We start from the raw sequence: 23,278 nt of genomic DNA, 5'->3' as shown, positions 1-23,278 counted from the left end.
AGAGGCAACGCCAAAAACAATCTGGTCCCTGATCATGGACTCTGTAGTGGTGCCGTAACCGCAGGACTGCGCTAGAATCCGGAGGTGCGTCAAAAAGGGTTGAAAAAGCTCCTCCTTACCTTGCAGGCGTTGCTGAAAGATGTATCTTTCAAAAGTTTTGTTTACTTCAGTTTGAAAGTGCTGGTCCATTTTGAGGATGACCGTGTCATATTTGGCCTGGTTTTCGCCTTCTTCGAACACCAGTGAATTAAAGACATCGTTCGGGTGGGGGCCTGCGTAGAAGAGGAGCATTGCAATCTTCGAATCATCCGAGGCATTCTGTTTTTCGGTGGCACGGATGTACAGGTCAAATCGCTGCCTGTAGAGCTTCCAGTTGGTGCCTAGGTTCCCCGTGACTTGCATCGGCTGCGGTTTGCCGGTGTGGTCCATGTCCAGAATGGCAGGTTAGTAGGCAGGTATCGATCCACTCCTGTACCATGTGGTGTTGGGTGTTCTGACACACAGATGAGCCAACACAGTTGCATATGGTACAACACTTCTTTATTTAAACTCACTATTTACAACTTGGTCTTTGCACTCTGCACGTGGGGGGCTCCCTGCTTGTGGTGTTTCATCAGCTCTTTCTGTTCCCTTCTCCCCAGACCTACTGACCTCCAGGTGTCGTGCTCGTGCTTTTTTATGTGGTTGGTGTTCTTGTCTGTGATTGGTTGTGGTGTTGTGTACTCTGATTTGCCTGTTAGTGTGTCCATCATGATGTGTGTGTTTGAATATCATGACAAGGTACAGAACACGGGGACTGTCAGTAATCAGTAACAGGTACAAAACACGGGGACTGTCACTAATCAGTAACCGGTACAGAACATGGGGACTGTCAGTAATCAGTAACAGGTACAGAACATGGGGACTGTCAGTAATCAGTAACAGGTACAGAACACGGGGACTGTCAGTAATCAGTAACAGGTACAGAACACGGGAACTTTCAGTAATCAGTAACAGGTACAGAACATGAGGACTGTCAGTAATCAGTAACAAGTACAGGACAAGGGGACTCTCAGTAATCAGTAAGAGGTACATGACTTGGGACTGTCAGTAATCAGTAACAGGTACAGGACACAGAGACTGTCAGTAATCTGTAACAGGTACAGGACACAGAGACTGTCAGTAACCTGTAACAGATTCAGTACACGGGGACTGTCAGTAATCGGTAATAGGTACAGGACACAGAAACTGTCAGAAATCAGTAACAGGGACAGGACACAGAAACTGTCATAAATCAGTAACAGGTACAGGACACAGGGACTGTCAGTAATCAGTAAACCAGGTACAGGACACATAGACTATCAGTCATCAGTAACAGGTACAGGGCAGATAGACTGCCAGTAATTAGTAACAGGTATCGAACACGGGAACTGTCAGTTACAGGTACAGGACACATTGACTGCTAGTCATCAGTAACAGGTACAGGACACGGGGACTGTCAGTAACCGGTAACAGGTACTGGACACAGGGACTGTCAGTAATCAGTAACAGGTACAGGACACGGGGACTGTCAGTAACCAGTAACAGGTACAGGACATGGGGACTGTCAGTAACCAGTAACAGGTACTGGACACAGGGACTGTCAGTCATCAGTAACAGGTACATGACACGGGCACTGTTAGTAACCAGTAACATGTACAGGACACAGAGACTGTCGGTAATCAGTAACAGGTACAGGACACGGGGAACAACATAAGAACTAGGAGCAGGAGTAGGCCATCTGGCCCTTCGAGCCTTACTGTCACTAATAGATGTTGTGATGATCTTAGTTGTTATGATCCCTGTTATGTCTTGTTTTTTATTGAATATTTATGTAAGGCTGTTATGTATTAAAAGCACGGCACTACAAATATCCATGGTTTAAAGCTGCAGTCTGGTTTCCGTACAAGCATTAAACAAAGCAAATGCTAAATCCTACCTTAGCCTCCACTCATACTCTAGAACACAGGAAGAGTGGAGAACCTTCCAAGCAATTTTTCCCAGTGCTCAGCAAAGGTTTATACCAACAAAAAGGAAGGACAGTAGAAAGAGGGAAAAGCGATTGTGGATATCTAAGGTAATCAGGGAGAGTATCAAATTGAAGGATAAAGCATACAAAGTGGCAAAGATTAGTGGGAGACTAGAGGACTGGGAAATCTTTAGGGGGCAACAGAAAGCTACTAAAAAAGCTATAAAGATGAGTAAGATAGATTATGAGAGTAAACTTGCTCAGAATATAAAAACAGACAGTAAACGTTTCGACAAATATATAAAACAAAAAAGAGTGGCTAAGGTCAATATTGGTCCTTTAGTGGATGAGAAGGGAGATTTAATAATGGGAGATGAGGAAATGGGCGAGGAACTGAACAGGTTTTTTGGGTCGGTCTTCACAGTGGAAGACACAAAAAACTTGCCAGTGACTGATGTAAATGAGGCTATGACAGCTGAGGACCCTGAGATGATTGTTATCACTAAGGAAGTAGTGTTGGGCAAGCTATTGGGGCTAAAGGTAGACAAGTCTCCTGGCCCTGATGGAATGCATCCCAGAGTGCTAAAAGAGATGGCTAGCGAAATTTCAAATGCACTAGTGATAATTTACCAAAATTCACTAGACTCTGGGGTGGTCCCGGCGGATTAGAAATTAGCCAAAGTGACACCACTGTTTTAAAAAGGCGGTAGGCAGAAAGCGGGTAATTATAGGCCAGTTAGCTTGACTTCGGTAGTAGGGAAGTTGCTGGAATCTATCATCAAGGAAGAAATAGCGAGACATATGGATGGAAATTGTCCCATTGGTCAGACGCAGCATGGATTCATAAAGGGCAGGTCGTGCCTAACTAATTTAGTGGAATTTTTTGAGGGCATTAACAGTGCGGTAGATAACGGGAAGCCAATGGATGTGGTATATCTGGATTTCCAGAAAGCTTTTGACAAGGTGCCACACACAAGATTGCTGCATAAGATAAAGATGCATGGCATTAAGGGTAAAGTAGCAGCATGGATAGAGGATTGGTTAATTAATAGAAAGCAAAGAGTGGGGATTAATGCGTGTTTCTCTGGTTGGCAATCAGTAGCTAGTGGTGTCCCTCAGGGTTCAGTGTTGGGCCGACAATTGTTCACAATTTACATGGATGATTTGGAGTTGGGGACCAAGTGTCCAAGTTTGCAGACGACACTAAGATGAGTGGTAAAGCAAAATGTGCAGAGCATACCGGAAGTCTGCAGAGGGATTTGGATAGGTTAAGTGTATGGACTAGGGTCTAGCAGATGGAATACAATGTTGGCAAATGTGAGGTTATCCATTTTGGTAGGAATAATAGCAAAAGGGATTATTATTTAAATGATAAAATATTAAAACATGCCGCTGTGCAGAGAGGCCTGGGTGTGCTAGTGCATGAGTCGCAAAAGTTGGTTTACAGGTGCAACACAACAGGTGATTAAGAAGGCAAATGGAATTTTGTCCTTCATTGCTAGAGGGATGGAGTTTTGAGGCTGGGGAGGTTATGCTGCAATTGGAGAAGGTGTTAGTGAGGTCACACTTGGAGTATTGTGTTCAGTTTTGATCTCCTTACCTGAGAAAGGATGTACTGGCGCTGGAGCGTGTGCAGAGGAGATTCACTTGCTTAATCCCAGAGCTGAAGGGGTTGGATTACGAGGAGAGGGAGACTGGGACTGTACTTGTTGGAATTTAGAAGGATGCAGGGGGATATTATAGAAACATATAAAATTATGAAGGGAAAAATAGGATGGGTGTGGGCAGGTTGTTTCCATTGGCGAGTGAAAGCAGAACTAGGGGGCATGGCGTCAAAATAATGGGAAGTAGATTTAGGACTGAGCTTAGGAGGAACTTCTTCACCCAAAGGGTTGAGAATCTATGGAATTCCTTGCCCAGTGGAGCAGTTGAGGCTCCTTCATTGAGTGTTTTTAAGATAAAGATAGTTTTTTTGAAGAATAAAGGGATTAAGGGTTATGGTGTTCGGGCCGGAAGTGGAGCTGAGTCCGCAAAAAATCAGCCATGATCTCATTGAATGGCGGAGCAGGCTCGAGGGGCCAGATGGCCTACTCCTGCTCCTAGTTCTTATGTTCTTATGTAACACAGAATCAACATAAGTTAAACATGAATCAACAGATAAATCTTGGTCAATTATGAAGTATAAATTACACATTCAAGATTTTGTTCAGTTACTGTTAGCTGTTAGTACATTGTTTCCCTCATGACCACGGTCCAAATCTAGGGAATGAATGGTGAGGGTCTAGCAGCACCTAGACAGTCATTGTAAAGTATAGAGTCAGTGTCAGGACTTCCTGTTATAATGGTCAAACATTTGTGGCTATTTTTCGTATTGTCCCATACCTTAGAAGCAATGAACTATAGAAAAGGTACAGCAGAGAAGAAGGCCATTTAACCCAATTTGTCCATCCCAGCCGAGGACACCCAGGTGTCATAATATACACCAGTATATTATGGTGCAGACACACACACACACACTGATGGACATGCAGTGGGACCAATCAGCATACACAACACCGCAGCCAATCACCAGTGAGAGCACAAGCACTATAAAGACGGGGGACAGGAGAGTTCCCGCTCATTCTAGTAGCAGCCAGCTCGGAGCACAGAGCTCACAGCCTGCAACACAGACATTCACCATGTGCTGAGTGCATCACCTGATTAGGACTAGGCAAGGGTCAACAGTTAAAGCTGGTATTGCATTTACCCACAGTTCAAGTATGTTAATATAGTTAACCTTATAATAAAATAGAGTTGCACCACTTCCAGTGTTGGTGACCTCTTTGTGATCCAGAACACCCAACACATCACCAGGTGCCTTTCGAATCCCACCCTCCTGCACCCGGTCCATAGGTCTGTAGCTCACAACGCTTAAAGTGCAGATCCAGGTACCTTTTAAAAGAATTTAGGGTCTCTGCCTCCACCACCAATTTGGGCAGCGAATTCCAGACCCCACTACCCTCTGCATAAAAACAGTTCTTCCTCATGACCCCTCTAATCCTTCTGCCACTAATCTTGAATCTATATCCCCTGGTTCTGGAAAAAAATTGATCCTGTCCACCCTATCTCTTTCCCACATAATTTTGTACACCTCAATTAGGTCACCCCTCAGCCATATTTGTTCCAAGGAAAATTACCCCAATCAGTCCAATCTCTCCTCATAGCTACACTTTTCTAGCCCTGACAACATTCTTGGAAACATCTTCTGCACTTTCTTCAGAGCAGTTACGTCCTTCCTGTAATGTGGTGACAAGTTGTGGCCCCACCAGTGTTTTCTACAGTTCCAACATTATATCCTTACTTTTATATTCTAAACCCCTGCCAATGAAGGAGAGCATTCCATATTATTTCTTTATAACCATGAACTGTTGCCTTTCGGGACCTGTGTACCGGAACGCCAAGATCTCTCACTTCATCTACCCCTCTTAGTATATTCCCATTTATTGTGTACTCCCTATAACTGTTTGACCACCCTAATTGCATGACCTCATACTTCTCTGTGTTAAATTCAATTTGCCACTTTATGGCACACTCCACCAACCCATCTATATCCTTTTGGAGATTATAGCTATCCTCTACACTGTCCACCACTCGGCCAATCTTGTATTAATGTGCAGTGTTCCAGTTTGACAGAGGGTGAAGCTGCTCCTAATCTTCGTAATATTCCACTTCGCCACTATTTTCTCCAAAGATGCAGGAATTTAACCTAGTTATTCTCACAAACTCACCAAGTCGCTAATCCTCCACATCTGAGGCTCAACCACAAGTATCAAGATGCTATTTGACTGTGGGCCTTAGTGAATCGAGAACTGATGATCTTTCCCCCATTCCAGCAGGTATTCCTCTATCCTGGTGAAGGTGAGGAACCTGTACTGTTTCTAACAAGTCTCCAGCGCAGGGCACCACTGCCAATTGTGCCACTCCAATTGTCTTGCATGCTGAGATCACCTAACAACAGGATTAAACCTGGGATCTTGCTGTTTAGTATGGTCCAGTAATACGATGAATTCTGATAATTCCGACTGAACCTTTGAGCAATCCCCAGTGGTGCTGATATCAATGATTAGAATTGGACAGTAAGTGAGTGGAAGTGAGAGGGATCTGGGTGCCCTAGCGTACGAAGCACAAAAGGCTAGGATACAGGTACAGCAAGTAATTAGGAAAGCTAATAGACTGTTGTTGTTTATTGTGAGGGGAATTGATTACAAAAGTAGGGAGACTTTCTTCAGTTACACAGGACATCGGTGAAACATTGTGTACAGTATTGGTCTCCTTATTTAAGGAAGGATATAAATGAGTTGGATGCAGGGCAGCACAGTGGCGCAGCAGTTAGCACTGCTGCCTCACGGCGCCGAGGACCCGGGTTCTATCCCGGCTCTGGGTCACTGTCCGTGTGGAGTTTGCACATTCTCCCCGTGTCTTTGTGGGTCTCACCCCCACAGCCCAAGACAGATGTGTAGGGTAGGTGGATTGGCCACGCTAAATTGCTCCTGAATTGGAAATAAGAATTATGTACTCTAAATTAATTTAAATTTTTAGTGCGTTGATTGCAGTTCAGAGAATGTTTACCAGACTAATACCAAGAATGGGCGGGTTGTCTTATGAAGAAAGGTTATGGACAGGTTAGGTTTGTATCCACTGGAGTTTAGAAGAGTAAGAGGTGACTTGATTGAAATGTTTAAGATGCTGAGGGGTATTGACAGGGTGGATGTGGAGAGGATGTTTCTCTTGTGAGAGAATCTAGAATGGGAGGTCACTGTTAAAAATTGATGTCTTTATTTAAGACGGAGATGAGGAGATTTTTTTTCTCAGGTTCATAAGTCTCGGAAACTATCTTCCTCAAAAAACAGTGGAAGCAGAATCTTTGAATTTTGTTAAGGCAGAGGTGGATAGATTCTTGATTAGCGTGGGGGTGAAAGGTTATCAGGGGTCGGCAGCAATGTGGGGTTGAAGTTACAGTCAGATCAGCTATGATCTATTGATTGATGGAACAGGCTTGAGGGGCCTACTCCTGCTCCTGATTCGGATGTTTGTATGACAGATTTCCGTTTTCTATGACATTTTGGATAACTAACTCTCAGCTTTACCCCTGCAGCTCTTTTACCCACGGGAGAGGTTTAACACTGGCTATATTCTCAACCTGATGTGTGAACAGGTAAGAGCAGTCTAACAAGAACAATTCAACCTCGGCACAGACTACGATGGTGACAGACTAAGACAAATGGATTAATCTGTGCAGAACTAATAATACACAGCTTCAAGACAAAACACAGGTCATTTATATTAACAAAAATGAAAATGGGATTCACTATTTGCAATAGCAATCTGAGACACAGGACTGTGTGCTGAACGAGATTGAGATAGAGGGATGTGTGTTGTACAAGACTGAGACACAGGAATGTGTGTTGTACGAGACAGAGACACAGGTCTATGTTGTATGCAAGGCTGAGACACAGAACTCTCTGCTGAACGAGACTAAGGCAGTGGATCGTACAAGACTGAGACACAAGACTGCGGCCCATGCAAGGGTGAGTCACAGGACTGTGTGCTGTATGAGATTGAGTACCGGACTGTTAGCTATACGAAATTGAGACACAGTGGACGGGATTCTCCCAGCCCTGGGCCGGGCCGGAGAATTCCCGCGAACGGGCCACGCCGCCCCAATGCCGGCACACGATTCTCCGCTCTACATGGGTACTGGCGTGGTTGGCGCGGCACCGGTCGCGGTCCGCTCTACTCGGCCGGCCCGTCTAATTCTCCGGCCCGGATGGCCGTAAGAAAAGAACCGAATCCCGCCTGCGCCGTTCTAACCTGCTCTTGGCCGGCGGGACCGAAGGGTCGGGTGGCGGCCTGTGGGGGGGGGAAGTGGGTCCGACCCCGGGGAGGCCTCCGATGTGGCCTGGCCCGCGATCGGGGCCCACCGATCGGCGGGCCGGCCTCTGTGGCTGGGGGCCTCCTTTCCTATGCGTCGGCCTCTGTAGTCTGCGCCATGTTGCGATGGGGCCAGCGCATTGAAGAAGGTCACTGCGCATGTATGTGTTGGCGCCGGCGCTACTGCGCATGCGCGGATCCCGCGGCGCACAGTTCATGCCGGGATCAGCGAACCGCTCCAGACCCATACTGTCCCCAGTAGGGGGCCAGAATTAGTCCTGGGAGGGGCCCGTTCAGGCCATCATAAAATGTGACGGTGTGGACACTCTGCCGTGGAAATGGAGAATCCTGCCCAGGAATCCGTGCTGAGCAAGACTGAGATACAGAACTGTCTGCTGTGTGAGACTGGGATACAGGACTGTGTGCTGTGTGAGACTGAGATACAGGACTGTGTGCTGTGTGAGACTGAGATACAGGACTGTGTGCTGTGTGAGACTGAGATACAGGACTGTGTGCTGTACGAGACTGAGACACAGGACTGTGTGAGACTGAGATACAGGACTGTGTGAGACTGAGATACAGGACTGTACAGGACTGTGTGCTGTACGAGACTGAGACACAGGACTGTGTGAGACTGAGATACAGGACTGTACAGGACTGTGTGCTGTACGAGACTGAGACACAGGACTGTGTGTTGTATGAGACTGAGACACAGAACTGTCTGCTGTGTGAGACCGAGGTACAGGACTGTGTGCTGTGTGAGACTGTGATACAGGACTGTGTGCTGTGTGAGACTGAGACACAGGACTGTGTGAGACTGAGATACAGGACTGTACAGGACTGTGTGCTGTACGAGACTGAGACACAGGACTGTGTGTTGTATGAGACTGAGACACAGAACTGTCTGCTGTGTGAGACCGAGGTACAGGACTGTGTGCTGTGTGAGACTGTGATACAGGACTGTGTGCTGTGTGAGACTGAGATACAGGACTGTGTGCTGTGTGAGACTGAGACACAGGACTGTGTGCTGTGTGAGACTGAGATACAGGACTGTGTGAGACTGAGATACAGGACTGTACAGGACTGTGTGCTGTATTAGACAGTGGTACAGGACTGTGTGCTGTGTGAGACTGTGATACAGGACTGTGTGCTGTGTGAGACTGAGATACAGGACTGCGTGCTGTGTGAGACTGAGATACAGGACTGTGTGCTGTACGAGACTGAGACACAGAACTGTCTGCTGTGTGAGACCGAGGTACAGGACTGTGTGCTGTGTGAGACTGAGATAGAGGACTGTGTGCTGTGTGAGACTGAGGTACAGGACTGTGTGCTGTGTGAGACCGAGATACAGGACTGTGTGCTGTATGAGACTGAGATACAGGACTGTGTGAGACTGAGACACAGGACTGTGTGCTGTGTGAGACAGAGATACAGGACTGTGTGCTGTATGAGACTGAGATACAGGACTGTGTGCTGTATGAGACTGAGGTACAGGACTGTGTGCTGTGTGAGACTGAGACACAGGACTGTGTGCTGTGTGAGATAGAGGTACAGGCCTGCGTGCTGTGTGAGACTGAGGTACAGGACTGTGTGCTGTGTGAGACCGAGATACAGGACTGTGTGCTGTATGAGACTGAGACACAGGACTGTGTGCTGTATTAGACAGAGGTACAGGACTGTGTGAGACTGAGATACAGGACTGTGTGCTGTATTAGACAGAGGTACAGGACTGTGTGCTGTGTGAGACTGTGATACAGGACGGTGTGCTGTGTGAGACTGAGATACAGGACTGTGTGCTGTACGAGACTGAGACACAGGACTGTGTGTTGTATGAGACTGAGACACAGAACTGTCTGCTGTGTGAGACTGAGGTACAGGACTGTGTGCTGTGTGAGACCGAGATACAGGACTGTGTGCTGTATGAGACTGAGATACAGGACTGTGTGCTGTGTGAGACTGAGACACAGGACTGTGTGCTGTGTTAGACTGAGGTACAGGACTGTGTGCTGTGTGAGACTGAAATACAGGAATGTGTGAGAGTGAGATACAGGACTGTGTGCTGTGTGGGACTGAGATACAGGGCAGTGTGCTGTGTGAGACTGAGACACAGGACTGTGTGCTGTGTGAGACTGTGTCACAGGACTGTGTGCTGTGTGAGACTGAGATACAGGACTGTGTGCTGTATGAGACTGAGATACAGGACTGTGTGCTGTGTGAGACTGAGATACAGGAATGTGTGAGACTGAGATACAGGACTGTGTGCTGTGTGAGACAGAGATACAGGACTGTGTGCTGTACGAGACTGAGAAACAGGACTGTGTGTTGTATGAGACTGAGACACAGAACTGTCTGCTGTGTGAGACCGAGGTACAGGACTGTGTGCTGTGTGTGACTGAGATAGAGGACTGTGTGCTGTGTGAGACTGAGGTACAGGACTGTGTGCTGTGTGAGACCGAGATACAGGACTGTGTGCTGTATGAGACTGAGAAACAGGACTGTGTGAGACTGAGACACAGGACTGTGTGCTGTGTGAGACCGAGATACAGGACTGTGTGCTGTATGAGACTGAGATACAGGACTGTGTGCTGTATGAGACTGAGATACAGGACTGTGTGCTGTATGAGACTGAGGTACAGGACTGTGTGCTGTGTGAGACTGAGACACAGGACTGTGTGCTGAGCGAGACCGAGATACAGGACTGTGTGCTGTATGAGACTGAGATACAGGACTGTGTGCTGTATTAGACAGAGGTACAGGACTGTGTGCTGTGTGAGACTTAGACACAGGACTGTGTGCTGTGTGAGACTGAGATACAGGACTGTGTGAGACTGAGATACAGGACTGTGTGCTGTATTAGACAGAGGTACAGGACTGTGTGCTGTGTGAGACTGTGATACAGGACGGTGTGCTGTGTGAGACTGAGATACAGGACTGTGTGCTGTACGAGACTGAGACACAGGACTGTGTGTTGAATGAGACTGAGACACACAACTGTCTGCTGTGTGAGACTGAGGTACAGGACTGTGTGCTGTGTGAGACCGAGATACAGGACTGTGTGCTGTATGAGACTGAGATACAGGACTGTGTGCTGTGTGAGACTGAGACACAGGACTGTGTGCTGTGTTAGACTTAGGTACAGGACTGTGTGCTGTGTGAGACTGAGATACAGGACTGTGTGCTGTGTGAGACTGAGACACAGGACTGTGTGCTGTGTGAGACTGAGACACAGGACTGTGTGCTGTGTGAGACTGAGATACAGGACTGTGTGCTGTCTGAGACTGAGATACAGGACTGTGTACTGTATGAGACTGAGACACAGGACTGTGTGCTGTGTGAGACTGAGATACAGGACTGTGTGCTGTATGAGACTGAGATACAGGACTGTGTGCTGTGTGAGACTGAGATAGAGGACTGTGTGCTTTGTGTGAGACTGAGGTACAGGACTGTGTGCTGTGTGAGACCAAGATACAGGACTGTGTGCTGTACGAGACTGAGACACAGGACTGTGTTGTATGAGACTGAGACACAGAACTGTCTGCTGTGTGAGACCGAGGTACAGGACTGTGTGCTGTGTGAGACTGAGACACAGGACTGTGTGCTGTGTGAGACTGAGATACAGGATTGTGTGAGACTGAGATACAGGGCTGTGTGCTGTATTAGACAGAGGTACAGGACTGTGTGCTGTGTGAGACTGAGATACAGGACTGTGTGCTGTGTGAGACTGAGACACAGGACTGTGTGCTGTGTGAGACTGAGATGCAGGACTGTGTGAGACTGAGATACAGGACTGTATGCTGTATTAGACAGAGGTACAGGACTGTGTGCTGTGTGAGACTGTGATACAGGACTGTGTGCTGTGTGAGACTGAGATACAGGACTGTGTCCTGTATGAGACTGAGGTACAGGCCTGCGTGCTGTGTGAGACTGAGACACAGGACTGTGTGCTGTGTGAGACTGAGATACAGGACTGTGTGCTGTATGAGACTGAGATACAGGACTGTGTGCTGTATGAGACTGAGGTACAGGACTGTGTGCTGTGTGAGACTGAGACACAGGACTGTGTGCCATATTAGACCGAGGTACATGACTGTGTGCTGTGTGAGACTGAGATACAGGACTGTTGCTGTGTGAGACTGTGATACAGGACTGTGTGCTGTGTGAGACTGAGACACATGACTGTGTGCTGTGTGAGACTGAGACACATGACTGTGTGCTGTATGAGACTGGGATACAGGACTGTGTGCTGTGTGAGATTGAGACACAGGACTGTGTGCTGCGTGAGACTGAGACACAGGACTGTGTGCTGTGTGAGACTGAGACGCAGGACTGTGTGCTGTATGAGGCTGAGACACAGGACTGTGTGCTGTGTGAGACTGAGGTCCAGGACTGTGTGCTGTGTGAGACTGAGGTCCAGGACTCTCTGCGGTTTGAGACTGAGGTACAGGACTGCGTGCTGTGTGAGACTGAGGTACAGGACTGTGTGCTGTGTGAGACCGAGACACAGGACTGTGTGCTGTGTGAGACTGAGATACAGGACTGTGTGCTGTGTGAGACTGAGATGCAGGAATGTGTGGTGTATGAGACTGAGGTACAGGACTGTGTGCTGGATCAGACTGAGATACAGGACTGTGTGCTATATTAGACTAAGGTACAGGACTGCGTGCTGTGTGAGACTGAGGTACAGGACTGTGTGCTGTGTGAGACTGAGACACAGGACTGTGTGCTGTACGAGGCTGAGACACAGGACTGTGTGCTGTGTGAGACTGAGGTCCAGGACTGTGTGCTGTGTGAGACTGAGATACAGGACAGTGTGCTGAGCGAGACTGAGATACAGGACAGTGTGCTGAGCGAGACTGAGATACAGGACTGTGTGCTGTGTGAGACTGAGACACAGGGCTGTGTGCTGCATGAGACTGAGATACAGGAATGTGTGCTGTGTGAGACTGAGGTACAGGACTGTGTGCTGTATGAGACTGAGACACAAGACAGCGAGCTGTGTGAGACTGAGACACAGGACTGTGTGCTGTACGAGACTGAAGTACAGGACTGTGTGGTGTATGAGACTGAGATACAGGACTGTGTGCTGTGTGAGACTGAGATACACGACTGTATGCTGTGTGAGACTGAGTTACAGGACTGTGTGCTGAGCGCGACTGAGATACAGGATTGTGTCCTGTATGAGACTGAGACAAAGGACAGCGTGCTGTGTGAGACCTTGACACAGGACTGTGAGACTGAGATACAGGACTGTGTGCTGTGTGAGACCAAGATACAGGACTGTGTGCTGTATGAGACTGAGACACAGAACTGTCTACTGTGTGAGACCGAGGTACAGGACTGTGTGCTGTGTGAGACTGAGTTACAGGACTGTGTGCTGAGCGCGACTGAGATACAGGATTGTGTCCTGTATGAGACTGAGTTACAGGACGGTGTGCTGTGTGAGACTGAGACACAGGACTGTGTGCTGTCTGGGACTGAGACACAGGACTGTGTGCTGTCTGAGACTGAGACAAAGGACTGTGTGGTGTGTGAGACTGAGGTAGAGGGACTGTGTGCTGTATGAGAATGAGATACAGGACTGTGTGCTGTGTGAGACTGAAATACAGAACTGTGTGCTGTATGAGACTGAGATACAGGACTGTGTGCTGTGTGAGACTGAGACACATGACTGTGTGCTGTATGAGCCTGAGACACAGGAGTGTGTGCTGTGTGAGACTGAGACACATGACTGTGTGCTGTATCAGACTGAGACACAGGACTGTGTGCTGTATGAGACTGAGACACAGGACTGTGTGCTGTGTGAGACTGAGATACAGGACTGTGTGCTGTATGAGACTGAGACACAGGACTGTGTGCTGTGTGAGACTGGGATACAGGACTGTGTGCTGTGTGAGATTGAGACACAGGACTGTGTGCTGCGTGAGACTGGGGTACAGGACTGTGTGCTGTATGAGACTGAGACACAGGACTGTGTGCTGTGTGAGACTGAGACACAGGACTGTCTGCTGTTTGAGACTGAGATACAGGACTGTGTGCTGTATGAGACTGAGATACAGGACAGGGTGCTGAGCGAGACTGAGATACAGGACTGTGTGCTGAGCGAAACTGAGATACAGGACTGTGTGCTGAGCGAGACTGAGATACAGGACTGTGTCCTATATGAGTCTGAGGTACAGGACTGCGTGCTGTGTGAGACTGAGGTGCAGGACTGTGTGCTGTGTGAGACCGAGACACAGGACTGTGTGCTGTGTGAGACTGAGATACAGGACTGTGTGCTGTATGAGGCTGAGACACAGGACTGTGTGCTGTGTGAGACTGAGACACAGGGCTGTGTGCTGCATGAGACTGAGATACAGGAATGTGTCCTGAGCGAGACTGAGGTACAGGACTGTGTGCTGTATGAGACTGAGACACAGGACAGCGTGCTGTGTGAGACTGAGACACAGGACTGTGTGCTGTACGAGACTGAAGTACAGGACTGTGTGGTGTATGAGACTGAGACACAGGACTGTGTGCTGTGTGAGACTGAGATAAAGGACAGTGTGCTGAGCGAGACTGAGATACAGGACTGTGTGCTGAGCGAGACTGAGATACAGGACTGTGTCCTGTATGAGACTGAGGTATCGGACTGCGTGCTGTGTGAGACTGAGAGACAGGACTGTGTGCTGTGTGAGACCTTGACACAGGACTGTGTGAGACTGAGATACAGGACTGTGTGCTGTGTGAGACTGAGATAGAGGACTGTGTGCTTTGTGTGAGACTGAGGTACAGGACTGTGTGCTGTGTGAGACCAAGATACAGGACTGTGTGCTGTATGAGACTGAGAGACAGGACTGTGCTGTGTGAGACCGAGGTACAGGACTGTGTGCTGTACGAGACTGAGACACAGGACTGTGTGTTGTATGAGACTGAGACACAGAACTGTCTGCTGTGTGAGACCGAGGTACAGGACTGTGTGCTGTGTGAGACTGAGATACAGGACTGTGTGCTGTGTGAGACTGAGATACAGGATTGTGTGAGACTGAGATACAGGGCTGTGTGCTGTATTAGACAGAGGTACAGGACTGTGTGCTGTGTGAGACTGTGATACAGGACTGTGTGCTGTGTGAGACTGAGATACAGGACTGTGTGCTGTGTGAGACTGAGACACAGGACTGTGTGCTGTGTGAGACTGAGATGCAGGACTGTGTGAGACTGAGATACAGGACTGTATGCTGTATTAGACAGAGGTACAGGACTGTGTGCTGTGTGAGACTGTGATACAGGACTGTGTGCTGTGTGAGACTGAGATACAGGACTGTGTCCTGTATGAGACTGAGGTACAGGCCTGCGTGCTGTGTGAGACTGAGACACAGGACTGTGTGTTGTATGAGACTGAGACACAGAACTGTCTGCTGTGTGAGACTGAGGTACAGGACTGTGTGCTGTGTGAGACCGAGATACAGGACTGTGTGCTGTGTGAGACCGAGATACAGGACTGTGTGCTGTATGAGACTGAGATACAGGACTGTGTGCTGTATGAGACTGAGGTACAGGACTGTGTGCTGTGTGAGACTGAGACACAGGACTGTGTGCTATATTAGACAGAGGTACAGGACTGTGTGCTGTGTGAGACTGAGATACAGGACTGTTGCTGTGTGAGACTGAGATACAGGACTGTGTGCTGTGTGAGACTGAGACACATGACTGTGTGCTGTGTGAGACTGAGACACATGACTGTGTGCTGTATGAGACTGAGACACAGGACTGTGTGCTGTATGAGACTGAGACACAGGACTGTGTGCTGTGTGAGACTGGGATACAGGACTGTGTGCTGTGTGAGATTGAGACACAGGACTGTGTGCTGCGTGAGACTGGGGTACAGAACTGTGTGCTGTATGAGACTGAGACACAGGACTGTGTGCTGTGTGAGACTGAGACGCAGGACTGTGTGCTGTATGAGGCTGAGACACAGGACTGTGTGCTGTGTGAGACTGAGGTCCAGGACTGTGTGTTGTGTGAGACTGAGGTCCAGGACTCTCTGCGGTTTGAGACTGAGGTACAGGACTGCGTGCTGTGTGAGACTGAGGTACAGGACTGTGTGCTGTGTGAGACCGAGACACAGGACTGTGTGCTGTGTGAGACTGAGATACAGGACTGTGTGCTGTGTGAGACTGAGATGCAGGAATGTGTGGTGTATGAGACTGAGGTACAGGACTGTGTGCTGGATCAGACTGAGATACAGGACTGTGTGCTATATTAGACGAAGGTACAGGGCTGTGTGCTGCATGAGACTGAGATACAGGAATGTGTGCTGTGTGAGACTGAGGTACAGGACTGTGTGCTGTATGAGACTGAGACACAAGACAGCGAGCTGTGTGAGACTGAGACACAGGACTGTGTGCTGTACGAGACTGAAGTACAGGACTGTGTGGTGTATGAGACTGAGATACAGGACTGTGTGCTGTGTGAGACTGAGATACACGACTGTGTGCTGTGTGAGACTGAGTTACAGGACTGTGTGCTGAGCGCGACTGAGATACAGGACTGTGTGCTGAGCGAGACTGAGATAAAGGACTGTGTCCTGTATGAGACTGAGGTATCGGACTGCGTGCTGTGTGAGACTGAGATACAGGACTGTGTGCTGTGTGAGACCTTGACACAGGACTGTGTGCTGTCTGAGACTGAGACACAGGACTGTGTGCTGTGTGAGACTGAGGTACCGGACTGTGTACAGTGTGAGAGCGAGATACAGGACTGTGTGCTTTGTGAAACTGAGACACAGGACTGTGTGCTGTCTGAGACTGAGACAAAGGACTGTGTGGTGTGTGAGACTGAGGTAGAGGGACTGTGTGCTGTATGAGAATGAGATACAGGACTGTGTGCTGTGTGAGACTGAAATACAGAACTGTGTGCTGTATGAGACTGAGATACAGGACTGTGTGCTGTGTGAGACTGAGACACATGACTGTGTGCTGTATGAGCCTGAGACACAGGAGTGTGTGCTGTGTGAGACTGAGACACATGACTGTGTGCTGTATGAGACTGAGACACAGGACTGTGTGCTGTATGAGACTGAGACACAGGACTGTGTGCTGTGTGAGACTGAGATACAGGACTGTGTGCTGTATGAGACTGAGACACAGGACTGTGTGCTGTGTGAGACTGGGATACAGGACTGTGTGCTGTGTGAGATTGAGACACAGGACTGTGTGCTGCGTGAGACTGGGGTACAGGACTGTGTGCTGTATGAGACTGAGACACAGGACTGTGTGCTGTGTGAGACTGAGACACAGGACTGTCGGCTGTTTGAGACTGAGATACAGGACTGTGTGCTGTATGAGACTGAGATACAGGACTGTGTGCTGTGTGAGACTGAGATACAGGACTGTGTCCTATATGAGGCTGAGACACAGGACTGTGTGCTGTGTGAGACTGAGACACAGGGCTGTGTGCTGCATGAGACTGAGATACAGGAATGTGTCCTGAGCGAGACTGAGGTACAGGACTGTGTGCTGTATGAGACTGAGACACAGGACAGCGTGCTGTGTGAGACTGAGACACAGGACTGTGTGCTGTACGAGACTGAAGTACAGGACTGTGTGGTGTATGAGACTGAGACACAGGACTGTGTGCTGTGTGAGACTGAGATAAAGGACAGTGTGCTGAGCGAGACTGAGATACAGGACTGTGTGCTGAGCGAGACTGAGATACAGGACTGTGTCCTGTATGAGACTGAGGTATCGGACTGCGTGCTGTGTGAGACTGAGAGACAGGACTGTGTGCTGTGTGAGACCTTGACACATGACTGTGTGCTGTCTGAGACTGAGACACAGGACTGTGTGCTGTGTGAGACTGAGATACAGGACTGTGTGCTGTATGAGACTGAGATACAGGACTGTGTGAGACTGAGATACAGGACTGTGTGCTGTATTAGACAGAGGTACAGGACTGTGAGCTGTGTGAGACTGAGATACAGGACTGTGTGCTGTACGAGACTGAAGTACAGGACTGTGTGGTGTATGAGACTGAGACACAGGACTGTGTGCTGTGTGAGACTGAGATACAGAACTGTGTGCTGTATGAGACTAAGATACAGGACTGTGTTAGACTGAGATACAGGACTTTGTGCTGTATTACACAGAGGTACAGGACTGTGTGCTGTGTGAGAATGAGATACAGGACTGTGTGCTGAGCGAGACTGAGGTACAGGACTGTCTGCTGTGTGAGACCAATATACAGGACTGCGTGCTGTGTGAGACTGAGATAGAGGACTGTGTGCTGTGTGAGACTGAGGTACAGGACTGTGTGCTGTGTGAGACTGAGATACAGGAATGTGTGAGACCTGAGATACAGGACTTTGTGCTGTATTACACAGAGGTACAGGACTGTGTGCTGTGTGAGAATGAGATACACGACTGTGTGCTGTGAGAGACTGAGTTACAGGACTGTGTGCTGAGCGCGTCTGAGATACAGGATTGTGTCCTGTATGAGACTGAGCTACAGGACAGTGTGCTGTGTGAGACTGAGGTACAGGACTGTGTACAGTGTGAGAGCAAGATACAGGACTGTGTGCTGTGTGAGACTGAGGTACAGGACTGTGTGCTGTGTGAGACTGAGACACAGGACTGTGTGCTGTGTGAGACTGAGATACAGGACTGTGTGCTGAGCGAGACTGAGATACAGGACTGTGTCCTGTATGAGACTGAGGTACAGGACTGTGTGCTGTATGAGGCTGAGACACAGGACTGTGTGCTGTGTGAGACTGAGACACAGGGCTGTGTGCTGCATGAGACTGAGATACAGGACTGTGTGCTGTGTGAGACCTTGACACAGGACTGTGTGCTGTCTGAGACTGAGACACAGGACTGTGTGCTGTGTGAGACTGAGATACAGGACTGTGTGGTGTATGATACTGAGACACAGGACTGTGTGCTGTGTGAGACTGAGATAAAGGACAGTGTGCTGAGCGAGACTGAGATACAGGACTGTGTGCTGAGCGAGACTGAGATACAGGACTGTGTGCTGAGCGAGACTGAGATACAGGACTGTGTCCTGTATGAGACTGAGGTATCGGACTGCGTGCTGTGTGAGACTGAGAGACAGGACTGTGTGCTGTGTGAGACCTTGACACAGGACTGTGTGCTGTCTGAGACTGAGACACAGGACTGTGTGCTGTGTGAGACTGAGATACAGGACTGTGTGCTGTATGAGACTGAGATACAGGACTGTGTGAGACTGAGATACAGGACTGTGTGCTGTATTAGACAGAGGTACAGGACTGTGTGCTGTGTGAGACTGAGATACAGGACTGTGTGCTGTACGAGACTGAAGTACAGGACTGTGTGGTGTATGAGACTGAGACACAGGACTGTGTGCTGTGTGAGACTGAGACACAGAACTGTGTGCTGTATGAGACTAAGATACAGGACTGTGTTAGACTGAGATACAGGACTTTGTGCTGTATTACACAGAGGTACAGGACTGTGTGCTGTGTGAGAATGAGATACAGGACTGTGTGCTGAGCGAGACTGAGGTACAGGACTGTCTGCTGTGTGAGACCAATATACAGGACTGTGTGCTGTGTGAGACTGAGATAGAGGACTGTGTGCTGTGTGAGACTGAGGTACAGGACTGTGTGCTGTGTGAGACTGGGATACAGGAATGTGTGAGACCTGAGATACAGGACTTTGTGCAGTATTACACAGAGGTACAGGACTGTGTGCTGTGTGAGAATGAGATACACGACTGTGTGCTGTGAGAGACTGAGTTACAGGACTGTGTGCTGAGCGCGTCTGAGATACAGGATTGTGTCCTGTATGAGACTGAGCTACTGGACAGTGTGCTGTGTGAGACTGAGGTACAGGACTGTGTACAGTGTGAGAGCAAGATACAGGACTGTGTGTTGTATGAGACTGAGATACAGTACTGTGTGCTGTGTGAGACTGAGATAGAGGACTGTGTGCTGTGTGAGACTGAGGTACAGGACTGTGTGCTGTATGAGACTGAGATACAGGACTGTGTGCTGTGTGAGACTGAGATACAGGACTGTGTGCTGTGTGAGACCTTGACACAGGACTGTGTGCTGTCTGAGACTGAGACACAGGACTGTGTGCTGTGTGAGACTGAGATACAGGACTGTGTGCTGTATGAGACTGAGATACAGGACTGTGTGAGACTGAGATACAGGACTGTGTGCTGTATTAGACAGAGGTACAGGACTGTGTGCTGTGTGAGACTGAGATACAGGACTGTGTGCTGTGTGAGACTGAGGTACAGGATTGTGTGCTGTATGAGACTGAGACACAGGAATGTGTGCTGTGTGAGACTGAGACACAGGACTGTGTGCTGAGCGCGTCTGAGATACAGGATTGTGTCCTGTATGAGACTGAGCTACAGGACAGTGTGCTGTGTGAGACTGAGGTACAGGACTGTGTACAGTGTGAGAGCAAGATACAGGACTGTGTGCTGTTTGAGACTGAGGTACAGGTCTGTGGGCTGTGTGAGACTGAGGTACAGGACTGTGTGCTGTGTGAGACTGAGACACAGGACTGTGTGCTGTGTGAGACTGAGGTACAGGACTGTGTGCTGTGTGAGACTGAGACACAGGACTGTGTGCTGTGTGAGACTGAGACACAGGACTGTGTGTTGTATGAGACTGAGATACAGTACTGTGTGCTGTGTGAGACTGAGATAGAGGACTGTGTGCTGTGTGAGACTGAGGTACAGGACTGTGTGCTGAGCGAGACTGAGATACAGGACTGTGTGCTGAGCGAGACTGAGATACAGGACTGTGTGCTGTATGAGACTGAGGCACAGGACTGTGTGCTGTGTGAGACAGAGACACAGGACTGTGTGCTGTGTGAGACTGAGACACAGGACTGTGTGCTGTGTGAGACTGAGATACAGGACTGTGTGATGTGTGAGACCGAGATACAGGACTGTGTGATGTGTGAGACTGAGACACAGGTCTGTGGGCTGTGTGAGACTGAGGTACAGGTCTGTGTGCTGTGTGAGACTGAGGTACAGGTCTGTGGGCTGTGTGAGACTGAGGTAGAGGACTGTGTGCTGTGTGCGACTGAGACACAGGACTGTGTGCTGTGTGCGACTGAGACATAGGACTGTGTGCTGTGTGAGACTGAGACACAGGACTGTGTGCTGTGTGAGACTGAGACACAGGACTGTGTGCTGTGTGAGACTGAGACACAGGACTGTGTGCTGTGTGAGACTGAGACACAGAACTGTGTGCTGTATGAGACTGAGATACAGGACTGTGTTAGACTGAGATACAGGACTTTGTGCAGTATTACACAGAGGTACAGGACTGTGTGCTGTGTGAGAATGAGATGCAGGACTGTGTGCTGAGCGAGACTGAGGTACAGGACTGTCTGCTGTGTGAGACCAATATACAGGACTGTGTGCTGTGTGAGACTGAGATAGAGGACTGTGTGCTGTGTGAGACTGAGACACAGGACTGTGTGCTGTGTGAGACTGAGGTACAGGACTGTGTGCTGTGTGAGAACGAGACACAGGACTGTGTGCTGTGTGAGACTGAGATACAGGACTGTGTGCTGTATGAGACTGAGATACAGGAATGTGTGGTGTATGAGACTGAGGTACAGGACTGTGTGCTGTGTGAGACTGAGACACGGGACTGTGTGCTGTGTGAGACTGAGACACAGAACTGTGTGCTGTATGAGACTGAGATACAGGACTGTGTTAGACTGAGATACAGGACTTTGTGCTGTATTACACAGAGGTACAGGACTGTGTGCTGTGTGAGAATGAGATGCAGGACTGTGTGCTGAGCGAGACTGAGGTACAGGACTGTCTGCTGTGTGAGACCAATATACAGGACTGTGTGCTGTGTGAGACTGAGATAGAGGACTGTGTGCTGTGTGAGACTGAGGTACAGGACTGTGTGCTGTGTGAGACTGAGACACAGGACTGTGTGCTGTGTGAGACTGAGGTACAGGACTGTGTGCTGTGTGAGACCGAGACACAGGACTGTGTGCTGTGTGAGACTGAGATACAGGACTGTGTGCTGTGTGAGACTGAGATACATGAATGTGTGGTGTATGAGACTGAGGTACAGGACTGTCTGCTGGATCAGACTGAGATACAGGACTGTGTGCTATGTTATACAGAGGTACAGGACTGTGTGCTGTGTGAGACTGAGATAGAGGACTGTGTGCTGTGTGAGACTGAGATACAGGACTGTCTGCTGTATGAGACTGAGACACAGGACTGTGTGCTGTCTGGGACTGAGACACAGGACTGTGTGCTGTCTGAGACTGAGACAAAGGACTGTGTGCTGTCTGAGACTGAGGTAGAGGGACTGTGTGCTGTATGAGACTGAGATACAGGACTGTGTGCTGTGTGAGACTGCGATACAGGACTGTGTGCTGTATGAGACTGAGACACAGGACTGTGTGCTGTGTGAGACTGGGATACAGGACTGTGTGCTGTGTAAGATTGAGACACAGGACTGTGTGCTGCGTGAGACTGGGGTTCAGGACTGTGTGCTGTATGAGACTGAGACACAGGACTGTGTGCTGTGTGAGACTGAGACACAGGACTGTGTGCTGTATGAGGCTGAGTCACAGGACTGTGTGCTGTGTGAGACTGAGGTCCAGGTCTGTGTGCTGTGTGAGATTGAGACACAGGACTGTGTGCTGCGTGAGACTGGGGTTCAGGACTGTGTGCTGTATGAGACTGAGACACAGGACTGTGTGCTGTGTGAGACTGAGACACAGGACTGTGTGCTGTATGAGGCTGAGTCACAGGACTATGTGCTGTGTGAGACTGAGGTCCAGGACTGTGTGCTGTGTGAGACTGAGACACAGGACTGTCTGCTGTTTGAGACTGAGATACAGGAATGTGTGAGACCTGAGATACAGGACTGTGTGCTGTGTGAGAATGAGATACACGACTGGGTGCTGTGAGAGACTGAGTTACAGGACTGTGTGCTGAGCGCGTCTGAGATACAGGATTGTGTCCTGTATGAGACTGAGCTACAGGACAGTGTGCTGTGTGAGACTGAGGTACAGGACTGTGTACAGTGTGAGAGCAAGATACAGGACTGTGTGCTGTTTGAGACTGAGGTACAGGTCTGTGGGCTGTGTGAGACTGAGGTACAGGACTGTGTGCTGTGTGAGACTGAGACACAGGACTGTGTGCTGTGTGAGACTGAGGTACAGGACTGTGTGCTGTGTGAGACTGAGACACAGGACTGTGTGCTGTGTGAGACTGAGACACAGGACTGTGTGTTGTATGAGACTGAGATACAGTACTGTGTGCTGTGTGAGACTGAGATAGAGGACTGTGTGCTGTGTGAGACTGAGGTACAGGACTGTGTGCTGAGCGAGACTGAGATACAGGACTGTGTGCTGAGCGAGACTG

The 23,278-nt window shown here is 49.0% G+C and overlaps 1 protein-coding gene across 1 annotated transcript in view; it reads left to right on the top strand.

Moving 5' to 3' along the window:
• The window catches only part of LOC140395321 (unconventional myosin-XVB-like), a 344,508-nt gene that overhangs the window by 31,559 nt on the left and 289,671 nt on the right, over window positions 1–23,278 (top strand). Inside the window, exon 4 of the mRNA XM_072482943.1 lies at window positions 7,122–7,181. Coding sequence (XP_072339044.1) covers window positions 7,122–7,181 — 60 coding nt within the window. The remainder of the gene's footprint in view (window positions 1–7,121; window positions 7,182–23,278) is intronic.

The sequence above is a fragment of the Scyliorhinus torazame genome, chromosome 18 (genome assembly GCF_047496885.1).
Source record: "Scyliorhinus torazame isolate Kashiwa2021f chromosome 18, sScyTor2.1, whole genome shotgun sequence".
Taxonomy (NCBI): Eukaryota; Metazoa; Chordata; class Chondrichthyes; order Carcharhiniformes; family Scyliorhinidae; genus Scyliorhinus; species Scyliorhinus torazame.
Note: the sequence above shows the minus strand (reverse complement) of the source record. Positions and strands in the feature narration are given on the sequence as shown.